The 14,956-nt window shown below is 26.4% G+C and overlaps 3 protein-coding genes across 3 annotated transcripts; 1 reads left to right on the top strand and 2 right to left on the bottom strand. All coding sequences in view use genetic code 12, as the record gives it.

The window, feature by feature from the left end:
* Positions 1-1,964: 1,964 nt before the first annotated feature.
* On the top strand, positions 1,965-4,463 carry KGF55_000650 (uncharacterized protein; the record flags this gene model as incomplete). Its single annotated transcript, XM_051760943.1, has 1 exon — positions 1,965-4,463. The coding sequence occupies one exon, from the start codon at positions 1,965-1,967 to the stop codon at positions 4,461-4,463; it is 2,499 nt and encodes an 832-aa protein (XP_051616595.1).
* A 2,070-nt stretch (positions 4,464-6,533) lies between these two features.
* SVF1 (Svf1p) lies at positions 6,534-7,679 on the bottom strand (the record flags this gene model as incomplete). Its single annotated transcript, XM_051760942.1, has 1 exon — positions 6,534-7,679. One exon carries the CDS (start codon positions 7,677-7,679, stop codon positions 6,534-6,536), a length of 1,146 nt encoding a protein of 381 aa, XP_051616594.1.
* Positions 7,680-10,262: 2,583 nt separating this feature from the next.
* Positions 10,263-13,771, bottom strand: KGF55_000648 (uncharacterized protein; the record flags this gene model as incomplete). Its single annotated transcript, XM_051760941.1, has 2 exons — positions 10,263-13,493; positions 13,562-13,771. The coding sequence occupies 2 exons, from the start codon at positions 13,769-13,771 to the stop codon at positions 10,263-10,265; spliced, it is 3,441 nt and encodes a 1,146-aa protein (XP_051616593.1).
* Between the last annotated feature and the right edge of the window lie 1,185 nt (positions 13,772-14,956).

Here is a 14,956-nt window from a genome sequence, read left to right as displayed (position 1 = left end):
TAAAATATTTTAATAAATATTATATATTGATAAATCTAATTTTCAGGGTTTAAAAGTACTTTAATAAATGAATACGTAATATTATTATCGAAATTGCTGAGATTGCGATTTTTTTGATACCGCAATTTTGATGTAAGTACTGAGTAATTCGAATGATAGTATTTAGATAATTTGTTATGAGTTGGACTGCTTACAATAAAATGTAAATCAATATGTAGTTTCACGATTGTAAAATAAAAAGTGGAGGTTATTGAAAAGGTCATTGCATACAATAATAGTGCTTAGTTTTCAAATATTTCTTCTATTTTAATATAATGATAATACGATTAAACTCTAAAATAAAATAGCTCCCCTCTGGCTTAGATTAAGAACAAAAAGAATGTTTATTATGTTTATTACTTTAAACAATACATCATAGATAATTGAAAAACCAAAATACTTAAACGAATAACCAAACCAATCGATGGTTTGTATTGTTAGTTGAGCCTCTCAGAAATAGAGCGTGACACTAAAGAAATCATTTTAGACCCAATGAAGCTTTAATTTTAGATCACCAAAACTCCTAATCCCTTTTGTTTTTGTTCATTTTAGTTAAAAACTCTAGTTTAGTTAAATTTAGTTGATTAGAAATAATATTACTACGACTATATTATCCTCATCTCTACTAAATTTAAACAATTTTAAGGTTTTACTCGAATAAGATAAAAAAATATGGCTAATAACTTTTTGTTCTACTATTTTCTATTGGAAGATGACGAAAGTCTTGAAAGTTTAATTTAAAAAACAAAAGAAAGAAGTCTATGTTGAACTCGAAGAAAAAGAAATGACCGTCAAACTTTCTCTTATTGGAAGAGGGTCTTTTGATAAACGTAATCTGTATGACTTTTGAAAAATTATAAAAAATGCCTTTTGATATCTCATGAATTTTAAAGTTGAGTAAAAATTTATGTATGCATTAAATACCTTCAACATATAAGTTTATGAAATTAAGTCAATCTACATTTACATATTACGGTTTGTTGTTTGAATAGTAGTATACTTATTAGCAATTGTTACATTCACTTACTAACTTGTGCTCAAATACTTCTCTTAACTCCAATAGGGAATTTTAAAAGTATTAATACTTATTTTGAACTAAATTTACACATTATATGTATAATTAACTAAAAAACTATTTGTATAAGTTATGATACATCTACAAATACCAATTTTAGTTTTTTATATTTCCTTCACTCACTTTATACTTTTAAAACACAAAAAGCCCACTTTTATTCTAACTAACCTTTTGAACAATCTAGTTTGTTTGTTAACTAACCTTTGTTAAAAAAAAATGTATGAGAAACGCATGTAAACTTACTTTCACTCTTTTACTTTCTTCTGATACTACTGTACTCTTATTATTTTATTTTCTCTCGATATACATGTTTAATCTTTGTACTATAATTTTTTATAACTTTAATTTTTTATTTTATTATTTATTTATTTTTCATAATTTGATTTTATAAATGATTTAGCATATCCTCAATTGATCACACTTTTTGAAAAATTCATATCAATTATCAATTATATCATCAGCATTCAGAAGCCATATTCAGTAGTCAAAATAGTATTCAATTACATTCCAAATAGATTTATTTTTAGAAACAGTTCATAATTATTTTGAAACTTGTAAATAATATTCAATTTTGTACTAGATCTAATTATCCGTCTACATTTTGAATTGTTATATATACATCTATATATATACCATCACCATTACCTTTGATTTATTTATCATTGACTTTTGAAGAAACTGGAGAAATATAATTATTCAAAATCCACTAAAAGTCAAACATAAACTGAATCAACAATCATTTACATTCGTTACACATTATCATTATTATTGGTTTTTTTTTATTATACAATATTTAATTAATTTTCAATCCAAGTGGTAAATTCAAATCAAAATACTATAAAACAGGTTTATGATTACATCTATTGTTTCCAAAAAAACTGATTTAACATTGAATTTATACCAAGCCGCTCCATCTCTTCAAAATTTTATTAATATGGTAAATCCAAATGAGTATAATCAATTTAATAATGATGAAATAGATAATAATATCACCAATAATAATAACGTCAGTACCACTCAAGCATATGATGAAAATTTCAATATAGCGAATAACACAGATACCAATTTGAATGATGATGCTACCCTTTTAGCTGGTAATAGTCAGTATATGTATGACAATTCTTATAATAATCAAAATCAAATTAACAGTAATAATTATACAACAAATACCAATAACACCAATGAAGGTCTTAACAATATAGGACAAATGAATTCAATTGAATTGTTGGACAATTTTCCTTTGAATAATCACCTTGATAGTACTAATCTAAATCATCAATCAATAAATGTAAATTTAGATGCTTCACCAATTGATGAGATTCATAATATAACTAGTTCTGGGTTTAATAACATGACTATTGCAACAGGTTTTACTCAAGATCAATTACCTCAAAATGTACCATTATTTGGACCAAACTCAAATTATAATGATCCACAACAATCATATACTTCTTCATCTTCATTATATTCAAATTATATACCGAATCAACAATTTCAAAGTTTACATCAAGCAGATTCAAATCCGAATTTATTTGAAGAGTCTAGTTCTCAATATAACGATAGTCTCGTCTCACCAGTCATTGCATCATATCAAAATCAACATCAAATACCACCTGCACCTCCACTACAACAACAACAAGCACCACAAACACAACAATTCCAACAACCACAGTTACAAGTACAACAACTTCCTTTGAATTTCAATTCAACAAATTATGACAATACCAACTCATATCCACAAATGAACAATAGCATACTAGATACAAACGATTCAACACCATCAAACTATGAGCAAAACCCCATGACAATGTCACAAACCTTATACTTTGATAACCCAAATCCCCAATTTCTCAATGATAGTCAAATATTTGATGAACCTAAACAAGAACCAAGTACAATTGATCCATTAAATTCATTAGAAGATCTTGTTGAAAATCAATTACTGTATAATTATAATACCAATAACTCACAAAAAAGGAAACAATCAATACTGAAAAAAACTAAAAAATCAATGTCACCAAAAAATTCTTTCAAATCTTCTTCTAATCATTTATCTAAAAGAAATTCAAATTCAATAAAACAATCACCAAAAGAACATGCATTAGATTCCAAACATTCCAATCAACAAATTAAAACTTCAAGATCTTCTTCCGTATCATCCAAAAAACATATCAAATCTTCTTCAGATGGTAAAAATAGATATAGAGTAGTAAGAGGTGTATCAGCTGGAGGTTCATCTACTAGACCACCAAAAGAAGCTATGGAGAATAATGAATCAATTTATCTTCCAGTTGAATTAAATTTAATTGGTGCTTCAAAAGAAGATATATGTTATCCAAAATGGTCAAAACTGGAAAAAGAAGATCGTAGAAGAATAGTTAGAATTGAGAGATTACAACAAGGTTCTAAATTAATAGTTAATTTTTCTATCATTGGTAATGCTAATGAAAATCCAATAACTTTACCTAGTCCTCCAAATATTGATGTTATTGAAGTAAGTTGTTTGGAATGTGAAGTTGATAATTCGAGATATTATAATAGAGGAAATAACACCACCAACATGGATGATTATGATTATGATTCATTATCATCAGATGATGAAAATTTAACAAATACACCACCTGTAACATCATCATCATCAAATTCTCAAGAATTTAAAAATGAATATGAGAATTTAAATATAAATAATCCAAATAATAATTCTGAACATTGTTATCAATATTATATTACATCAGTTGAAGTAGTTGAAATAGTTGAATTATTAATTGGTACTGAATTTAAAGAAGCAAGTGAAAAAAGAAGAGAAAGAGGTAGAATTAGATCTAATTTAGTACCATTTTGGTGTAAAAAATCAATTAGTTCAAGAATGAATGAAATTTCAAATCCATCAACTTTTATTGATCATAGTCATCAAACTTTAAATACATCTTCTTCAAATACTCCAACGTCAACATTAGCTCCTCCAAATTCAAATTCAAATTCAAAATCTATATCATCATCATCATCATTATCTACAAATTCAATATTATCTGCACCAACAAGCAATCAATCATCAATTTCATCAGCTTCATCATCAATCCCAACAAATTTAACAGATTTTTCACAAAAGCAACAACAACAAAAATTCCAACAACATCCGCCACAACCACAACCAATTCAAACCATTTCTAAAAATCAAGAATATAGGATGGAATTAGCAAAAAGAATGATGGCTTATGAAATAAGAAAACCAAGAGGATTTGATAAAGAAGTTAGAATATTAAAATGGGAAAAATTAATACCTGCTTTAAAAAGAGCTTTACATTCTTATTATACTGAAATTCCTCAATCTGATGCTCATTTATACTAGATTTTTTGGTTCCCGTTATTTTTTTATATCGTTTGTTTTTTGGTTATAGTTTGGTTTATGGTAAAATAAAATAGTTACGATTTTTCAATTCTTTGATTTTAATAGATTATTTTTAATAAAATACTTTTTTATTGCACTTTGATTGACCTATACTATAGTATCAGCAATACTCTAAAGAGCCCTTTATCTTTAACTTTGATTTTACACGAAAATTTACCCCTAGATTTTTAGCTTACTTCTCCACTTTAAGATACAACTTTAATTACTTAGTAAATTAGATAAACTTAAAGCTTAAAAATTTAGAGTTTTATAAACTAAAGTTTGTATTAATATCTTATCGTGAAGAGTTATTCAAAAACATATTAAAGAGGGTTATCGATGAAAACGTAAGTTTACACATGTAAATTGTAAACTTTGTGGCTCTAGTTTATTAAAATATTGTAATCGTACCCCTTAGTTTCATTGAGGAGTCCAAATTATAACCAGCATTTCGTATTGTTATTCAAATGAAATCAAAACAATAAAAAATACAATAAAAACTCAAAAGATATACCTATTTAGGTATACAATGATGATTTCATTTCATGAATATAAAAACTTAGATAGATGAGTATCAATATCATAACTTACCTGTATATTTGATTGAAATAATCTGCAACTCGTCATTTCATTGTATAGTACATGATGACCAAATATGTACTTAAAAAACTTTAAATTATTTGAGTGGTGCTAATGATGCATTATTGAGCAAATTAAAAGTCAAATTAGATAGCATTGTACTTAGATAAAAAAGTATAAAAATATGAAGATCTGAAATAATTAAGTGAGTGGGTATCTCAATCTCTCGTAACTTTAAATTTTATTAGGCGTTAAATTTTCTTAAATCAAATTTTAACTATCTAACTTAAGATGTATTTTACGATCCCTTTTATTAAGATTTCAAGTACTACTTCAGGGTCTGACATCATTAGAAAAAAGATCTAGTCAATAATCGCATCATAAATAGATAGAAAAGAAAGAAACAGAAGCAAAAAATATGAGACTACAGGTGAATTTTACTTCAAAATTTCACTTTTTTAATCCTTTTAACATTTGATAACAACGTTGAGTGTAAAATCTGAATGATTAATAACCAAAACAATTTTACATAATGCGAAACTTCTTAAAACTTTCATCATCAACTCAAACCGTAAATCTTTAAACTCCCAAAAAAATTAAGCGCTCACAATTTAGTTTTAACCTACTAACAAATTACCCCAAAATTGGCAATTATGACTCTCAACCTTTCTATTGGAATCTTTGCGTGGGGGATGAAAAAAATCTGACTCTCAGATTGTTTTTTCGTAACTAAATTAATTTCAACTTGGCTTAAATCTTAACTCAATACGTTTGAAATTTTAATAAATTATACAGATACTGAACCATCTTGATATTTTCTTTTATACAGATAAGTACTGAACCATCTTGCATTTTTTTAAAAACCACTTTGGACATATACTCTAAGACACTCCGAATTTCACTTGTCTAGATCATAGTAGGATAAGTTTGTTGGTATTCAGGCGGGTTATGCATTCTTAGTAGTCGTACTTTGATTGAATAAAGAGAAATGCTTGTAAATAGCAAATTCTGAATATACGCTCGAGAAAACCTTTAAAACGTTCAAGATAGCCTTTATAAATTTTTTATCTACATGTAATAGTCTTTTGATATGAGCCTTACTTAATTATGGCCGAGTTGATATACTAATGCATTCATAGAAAGAAAAGAATGATAGCCGTATTTAGCTTGATCGTAGCATAAGTGGCGTTTTTATTGTATCTTCATCTTACCTTTATCTTAGCCTAAACTTTGGTCTTACATTGAATGTCGAGATTTGCAGTTGTCTGAGACAACTTCTCTATTATTATTATTATTACTATTGAAATCTCTATATATATTTAACTATATATTTATCACTATTAAGATTTTGAAACAAAAAATTATCGTCATCATCATCCATCCATTTATCCCTATTTCATTACCCAAATATTTTAATATTACATTACCTTAAACTTCCTCTTTCGACCTAATTTATTCAGAAATGAAAGTAACTTCAGTATAACCAATACCTTTTTCTTCTTTTTTAATTTCTTCATTTGAATTTAAAATTTCAATTTCGAATTCATTTGCGTATTGATAAATATAAGGTTTCGCACCAGCAACTCCACTTACTATATTTTTAACAAATTGTGGAATTTCAGCCATAACATCAACTCTTTCAACTAAATTCTTTAAATCACCAGATACAATAGCTAAATCATTTTTAGTTTCTGGATCAATATATTTAAATTGAATTGCTTTTGGTACTGGCCAACCAACTGAATCATGTTTTGAATCAATATGAATAACATCATTATTTATTGTTGCAACTAGAATTTTATCATCTTCAATTATAATTCCAATATTAACTTTTGTTGTATTATAAGATTTTGGAGTTGTAAATTCCATTTGAATAGCAGAATAATTACTACTTTGAAAATTTAAAAAATTCCAAGATTTTGCTGCATGATGAGGTTTCATACCTTGTAATGCCATAACAAACATTGTTAAACCATTTAAAATTTTAATTTCTCCATATTGTTTTGTTATAATTTTGCCATTTATATTACAACGTGGCCAAAATAAATGTCTCATTGAACCCCAAGGTTCATCTTTATTATCTCCATAAAATGTCATACCATCATCTCCAAATATTATACCATCAGTATTTCTTTCCATTTCAAATTCAACAATACTATCCATATTAACGTAAGATTTTAAAATATATTTTTTATTATCAATTAATTCCAATTTTAAATTATCAGCATAAAAATTTGATTTTTCAATTTTAAAATTTTCTAATTTTGTTGATGTCCATATATTAACTGAAGGATCTGAAATATTATATAATCTAAAAGTAAATTGAGCAGTTGTATGAACTCCCATTACATTTGAATGAATAATTTGTGCAAATCCAATATTTTTAGTTGCTAAATCTGTAAAATAAAAAGTTTGAGTTTCAACATTTGTATAATTTGGTGATAACCATTCAAAATCTTTTGCTGTAGTAGATCTATGATATTGTGAATTTTCTCCCTTTTTAATTCTTGAAGTAATTGGATGAATTGCATCTGGTCCATATTCTGGTTCAGCAGTTCCTGCAACTGCTGAAAGTCCACCTTGAATCCATTTAAACATTGTTTTTTATTAGTTTTGTAAATAAGTCTTTATTTATTGTCTATTGTTGAAATAATGACAGGTAGTAAATATTGAAATAGAGTATAAATTTGGTTGTAATTTACTAGATAATATTATTATTTACTTGTGATGTTTTAATTAATTTAGGATTTTGATAATGAAGCAAGAAAGTCGTGTATATAATTCAAAAGCAAATTATATTAGATTACCAGAAGTATATTTTAGTTAGCAATGTAGTATCAATTTAAGATAATGTATAGTTCCTCCTCGAAGGTTCTACTAATGAACTTACTGTCCAAGTATCTTGCAAAACTTGAAGTTTCCGTATACTTGAATATTTGTTGTAAGTCAATTCATACTAATAATAGATGAGATAAGGTGATAAAAAAAAAAAATTTAACAGTATGTAGGTCTTATCATAAAAGTATACGTCACTAAGAATAAAGATTATTTAACAACACATATATAAATGTTCAAATTTTCACAAGCTGAAACAATACTGATACACATGCATTTTGAAGATTTTTATAAATCGAAGTTTTAATATAAAACACCTCGCAAGTCAATTATTGACCATTTTTTTAGATCGATTTAATTAAAATGTTAGTTACAAACCATCATCATTAAATAAAGAATCATTGTTTCAAACATGAGAGTAAATCAAAGGTAAGACTAAAGACTCAATGTTAGCTCCATCTACAGTTGCAAATATTAATTATACTTCAATAAATATATGACAATATATTATATATTAAAAGAGAGATATATTATAAAATCTATAAGAATAGATCACATAACAAGGGATATCATTTAAAATTGGAAAGACTCGGATAAACAAGTTGATAAATTATTAAAGGCAGGAAATATTCGATATCCTCAAAGTGAATCCTCAAGTCGAAGCAAGTGTCCGTTTTGAAACCTAATATTGAGTAAGTATTAATGATTAAAGACAGTTAAATTAAAATTCAGTTATTCGAACTTGCTCAATGCCTAATGTGAATATTTTCTTTTTCTCGTTGAAAGGTATGGCTGCATGTTCAAACTAAAGACAGTTAAATCAAGTTCAATATATATCCAAGTTTTTCAACGGGATCAATTAATTATCCAACATTTGTGATCTAGCACGTTCGAATAATTGGATTATGATCTTACTGTTTGCAAGAGTAATCATAATCTAATTTACATTTATTATTGGATTGAAGAAGGAAAAAGCTTTCAATGTTAATTACAGATAGTCATTGATATGAATGAACAAATTGATGAAATATCAAAGGCAGGATGAATAGGATATTATCAAAGTGAATTCTCAAGTCGAAGCAAAATATCGATCCTAAACATAACTTTTTGGTACGTATCAATGATTATTAAAGACAGTTAAATTAAGGTTCCGTTGTTAGAACTTGCCCAATGCCTAATGTTGGATACGTATTTTTTTCTTTGAAAGGTGTGGTTATATGTTTAAACTACAAACAATTAAATTAGATTTAGATATATATCCACATCTTTCAATTGAATCAATTACATATTCAACATTGGGAATCGGACAAGCTTGAATAATTGGATATTGATTTTACTGTTTACTGTTTGTAATTGTAATCATAATCCAATTCAGTTATTATTGATTTTAGAACGAAAAGAGATTCAATGTTAATTACAGATATAGTTGTGAATCATTGAAATGAATAAACAAAGATGAAGTATCAAAGACAGGATAAATAGGATATTATCAAAGTGAATTTCCAAGTCGAAGCAATTTTCGTTGCTAAACCTAACTTTTGGTATGTATTGATGCATAAGGACAGTTAAATTAAAATTTAAATGTTGTTGCCTTGACCACTCCATAATGTCAGGAAATCAGTGGGTTCGGTTGGAAGGTTAAGTTATATATCTAAAATTACAGACAATGAAATCAAATTTAAATATACAACCACATTTTCCTACTGATCAACCTGATTTCTGGCATTAGGTATTGGTCAAACTAACAACAATTGGATTCTGATTTTACTATTATAATCATTACCCAATCTGATTAATTATTAGAGTACATCAGGTGCAAATGAAACTTTCTTCAATGAGGCAAAAGCTGTTTGAAACTCTTCTTTGTTGTTGTATAAAATCTTCTCTGATGTCTAAATAAAAATATTATTTAGACATCAGAGAAGATTTTATATTATTTAGACATCAGAGAAGATTTTATACAACAACAAGGAAGATTTCCAAATCTGATAGTCTATTAGGTTTGAAAACGAAGAAACTTCGAGCGTGGGAATTGCTTTTGATGTTAACGTATCCTGCTAGTTATTTCAGTCAACTGTTCAATTTTGAAAGTATTATTTTTAAGTATACTATATACGCTGATTAAAGTCATAATTTGGAAAAAAAACCTTGAATCATATTATGACTAAAAAAAATAAGAGATTTTCATTAACAGCAGGGGAAAAAGATAGTAGTTAATTCTTAGTATCTTTGAAAGTTTATGAATAGCCTTATAGGATAAAGGAAAAGAAGAAATCGAATTTCATTCAGTCGTTCATTCTATGAAAATTCTTATATCTATATATCTATACCGAAAATCGTGATATGCTAGTAATTCATTATTTTTTTTCTTTTTAAATTTATTCTATTATTATTATTTGTAGTTGATTCATATCTATCATTATATCTTTCATTACCATGATTTGAATGTGTTGTTGATTCATATCTTTCATTATATCTTTCATTACCATAATTTGATTGGGTTGTATCATCATTATATCTTTCATTACCATAACTTGATAGTGCTGTAAAAGATTTATTGTTGTTTTTATCTTCTTCATTTTTTTGAGATTGAGATTCTTGATAACTTCTTTTTAATGTGGTGGAAGAAGAATTGGAAATGGGTCTTGGTGATATTGGTGGTGGTGTTGAAGTCGAGGTTGAATTTAAATTTGAAGTGCTTGTTGATTTTGGCTGTGGAATATAATGATCAATTAATTCCCGATTTCGATTTCTTTCTAATTCTCTATCTCTAGAGTCTTCAGCTGGTCTTGATGGACCTTTTGGTCTTATTTTAGGACCAGATGGACGTTGAGGTAATGATGATATTGGTGTTGATTCCTTTACTGGTTTTGGTTCACTAATTGGCTCTGACTTTTTCACTGGTGTCGAGGTATTAATCTTATTAGTTTTATGATTATCTAAATGTTGAAATGATTGAGGTTTTTGAGGTAAATTAACTGGAACTTTGACTTGAGGAGTTGTTTTAAAATTTGTATTTGATGTAGAATTTGTTGTGTTACTTTTGTTATTTAGTTCATTTGATTGTAGTTTATTTATTTCTAAATCGTCATGAGTTGTGGATTTGGTTAAGTTTCTTGATTCATTGATTTTTGAATTTGATTTATTTTTATTTTCATTATTTTCATTATGATTGTTACTTATATATGATTTAAAAGATAAATATTTTGGTGATTGTGATTTGTTATTAAATTTGATTGAATCATTTGAGCTTGGGTTGATCTCCTCTGATTTAACTTTTGAACCCTTATTTTCATTGTTTGAATCAGAAACATTTAATTCATTATTTTCTTTCGTAGTAGAATGAACATAAAATTTTTGTTTATTTAATTTACTCAATGGTAATGATTCATTAATTTCCTCAGATTCATTAATTTTATCATTAATAATTGAATTTTCCTTTTTAGTTCTCTTGTTTCTTTTTGGTAATGAAATAGTAATTGGCATAATCATTTCATCTTCACATGATGAAGGAGGTGAAGTATATGTAATTGATTTTCTTCTTTTTTGATTGGTATTCAAAGGCTCATCATCCGATATATTCAGTAATATTGATGATGTATTTGAATTTATTGATGATGTTGATGTATTTGAGAAAGTTCTTTTTCTCATAAGTTCTTGATTTTTAACTGATGAATTATCCGTAGTAATTGATAATGATGCAATGGGTGTCGTTGATGTGATCGGAAAATTATGTTTGGAGGGTTCGACATATTGAGGTTTTGATGAAGTTGAAATTGTATTTCGTTCAACGGATGTTGATTTTGGTTTTGGCTTAGACTCGGTAGATTTGATTGGTGATGCTAGAGGTTTTGATGAAGTTAAAATTGTTTTACTTTCAGTAGTTGTTGATTCTTGTTTTGGCTTAGTCTCAATAGATTTGATTGGTGATGCTAGAGCTTTTGAGGAAGTTGAAATTGTATTGCTAGCGCTGGATGTTGATTTTGGTTTCGGTTTAGTCTCAATAGATTTGATTGGTGATGCTAGACGTTTTGTTGGTGAAGCATTAGTAGAAGTTTTGGAGGATTTAGTGGAAGATTTATGATCAAGACTTTCCTCTTTTTTAGGTGATGTTTTATTTAATACGGTTTTTTCAATTTTATTTGAAGTCGAATTATCACGATTCGTTTTAACTGGTGATATTTGTGATGATGATTTAACATTTTCAGCAGTTGAATTTGATTTTGTTTTGACAGGTGATATTTGTGATGATGATTTAGTATTTTCAGCAACTAAATTAGGGTTTGTTTTGACAGGTGTTGTTTGCGATGCTGATTTAATATTTTTAGTAACTGAATTAGGTTTTGTATTTACTGAGGTTTGTTGCCTTTTCAGTGAATGCAGTGACAGATCCCCTTTTGATTCCTCCTTCTTAGTGGAAACACTATTGTTAACCTTAGGAGAAACTGATCTAGATTTCAAACTATTTAATGGTTTTGTATTATGTGTTTTAATGCTTGATGATGATGATGATGAAGAAGTTGAAAGTTGATCTTGTTTTGAAATTTTAGGACCATTAAATTGTGAAGATTGATTTAATTTTGGAGTATTTGAAGGAGTAGATATTGGAGTTGAAGATTTAGATTTAGATACGGGACTTGTAGTTCCACTTATAGTATTATCACCATTTTTCTTTTTATTTTTAATTTCTTTACTTATTAAAAATCCACCACCAAGTTTTGTTGATTTAATTTGATTTTGAGGTAGATTTGAATTATTATCCAAGTTATCAATTTGTATAATTTTATTTCTTAATGGATGAGTTTTTGAATAACCTAATCTTGTTAATGCATTATTAATATTTTTAAAAATTAAATTTTTTTCAATTTCATCATAATTTTTCCAATTTAATGGTATAATTTCTTTATAAGATTTATCTTTTAAAATATATAAGCTAGAATTTTTTAAATTTTCAATATATGGAAATTTATCATTTTGTATAAAAATATCATTTTTATTATAAATTTGACAATATTTTTGTATCCATTCCTCTATTTCTTTATAATTTAATAATTTAATTATATTTTCATTTGAAATTGGACCTAATGCAACTAGATATAATAATTTTTTTAATTTTGAAATTTCAGTATCATTTTCATTTATTTTAAAATGATTAGTTTTATAAGTCAGTGAATATATTGAATAAGTATCATTTAATGAAGGGATTGGAGTAATGGATCTCTCCCTTTTCTGTGAAGTGGTTTCAATTGAATTATTTAGTGGTGAAAATGATGGTGTGGAATTTTGTGAAGTTAATGGAGTTATAGTTGGACTAGGATTTGAAGAAGTATTAAATCTCGGACTTGATATAAATTTTGGACTTGGTATTGAAGATTGAATTTTTTGAGATTTTGAATTTTTTAATTGATTTATTCTTTTTAAATCTGTTATAACTGTTAATTTTGTTGAAACTCTTCCACCATAATTAAAATTTGAATTTTTTATTGAACTTTCGTTATTTAATGAATAAATATCAACATTTAAATTTTCAGGTTGACTTAAACAAGGATATTGAACTTCTTCAGTAATTTTTATAGACTTTTCAAACATAAATTTGTTAGTAATTCACCTTTCAGTTTAAAGTATTATGATATAAAAATACATACATATTTACCATCTTTTACTATTAATTTGACAGTTTTTAAACCATTTAATTTATTTAATTCTTTGATTTGTTGTATTATATCATTATTTAACTTTAGTTGTATTGCAATTGGAAGTGATAATATGTTTTTATTAGTAGTAGTAGTAGTAATATCATTATTATTATTATTTATTGTATATGGATTTAATGTGGATATTTTTATATTAGACATATAAAATGATGCAAAAAGTTATAAAATCTCTCTAGAATTGTGATTGATTAGTTTGATTTGAATAGTTAATGAGATAGTAAGGATTCAATAAGTATAAAAGATAGCTTTAAATGAGTATATATTGGTATAAGATATTTGAAAAAGAAGTGTAATTGGTATTTGGTTTTAATAAAAATGGTTGTAAATTAATAACTCATATTATTAGTCTATGTATTGTACTATTTAATTATTTTACTAAGTTAGTCTAACTAATTAATAAATTTGATTTTGTGTATACTATTATTATTAGTACTTCTATACAAAATGAGTTTAGAATCCAATAAATATGTGTCGGAGCAATAGGATTTATTTTATTAAAGTGATACTGTCATCTATGTATCAGCCATCTACTTTCTTCAGTTATATGTCTTGGTTCTAGAAATTGATTTGCTTGTATCATCAAATTTATTAGTGGTTATATGTAGTAATTGTTTATATAATATTACTTACCTAAAAAATATTATTTTTAACCCTTTCATTATTAGTGCATTTTTTATGTCAATTAGCCGTATCTTATTTTTTAGTACAAATTTTTATGGGGATCTCATATACACTATAGATCTCATTCAAAGTAGCATCAATTACTTCTAAGCAAGTAAGTTAGGACACTATCTTACTTGTCTTGACTTATAACACCAACCTTCTTTACTATTTACTTTTAAGAATCTAGTTTTAATAATCATTCTTATAAATATTTACGAACAATAATCAGATAAAATAATATTTGGTAAGTAACTTATATAACACAAAATCGTACTATAAAAAATGAAATAATAATTAACATGATTATCTATTATAAATATATTACAAAGATTTTATGTATACACATTATCTTACAGGTAAAATACTTTGAAATAAAGTAGATAGAGAATACGACTAAAACCAACTCTTGGAATGAAAATCCAATCCCCCAATAAAGGTGAACTCTTTCTGCTAATTTATCCTGTTTAAATTATTTATAAATAATCGAGGCGAATATTCCGATAAATTTTTCAAATTAATCCTAAGAAAAAATGAAATTTAAGTACTTACCGTAATCAAATTTTGTGTTATCATATAATCTTGGAATTAAAACTATTGAAGGTTCAGATATTGCGGTCGGGGATTTCAGTTAAAAGATGATCAAATTAGAGGTCAAACAGAGCA

The sequence above is a fragment of the Candida pseudojiufengensis genome, assembly GCF_024610245.1.
Source record: "Candida pseudojiufengensis strain CBS 10847 chromosome Unknown scaffold3, whole genome shotgun sequence".
In the NCBI taxonomy this organism is placed as follows: domain Eukaryota; kingdom Fungi; phylum Ascomycota; class Pichiomycetes; order Serinales; family Debaryomycetaceae; genus Lodderomyces; species Lodderomyces pseudojiufengensis.
This window is presented reverse-complemented; position numbering and strand designations above follow the sequence as displayed.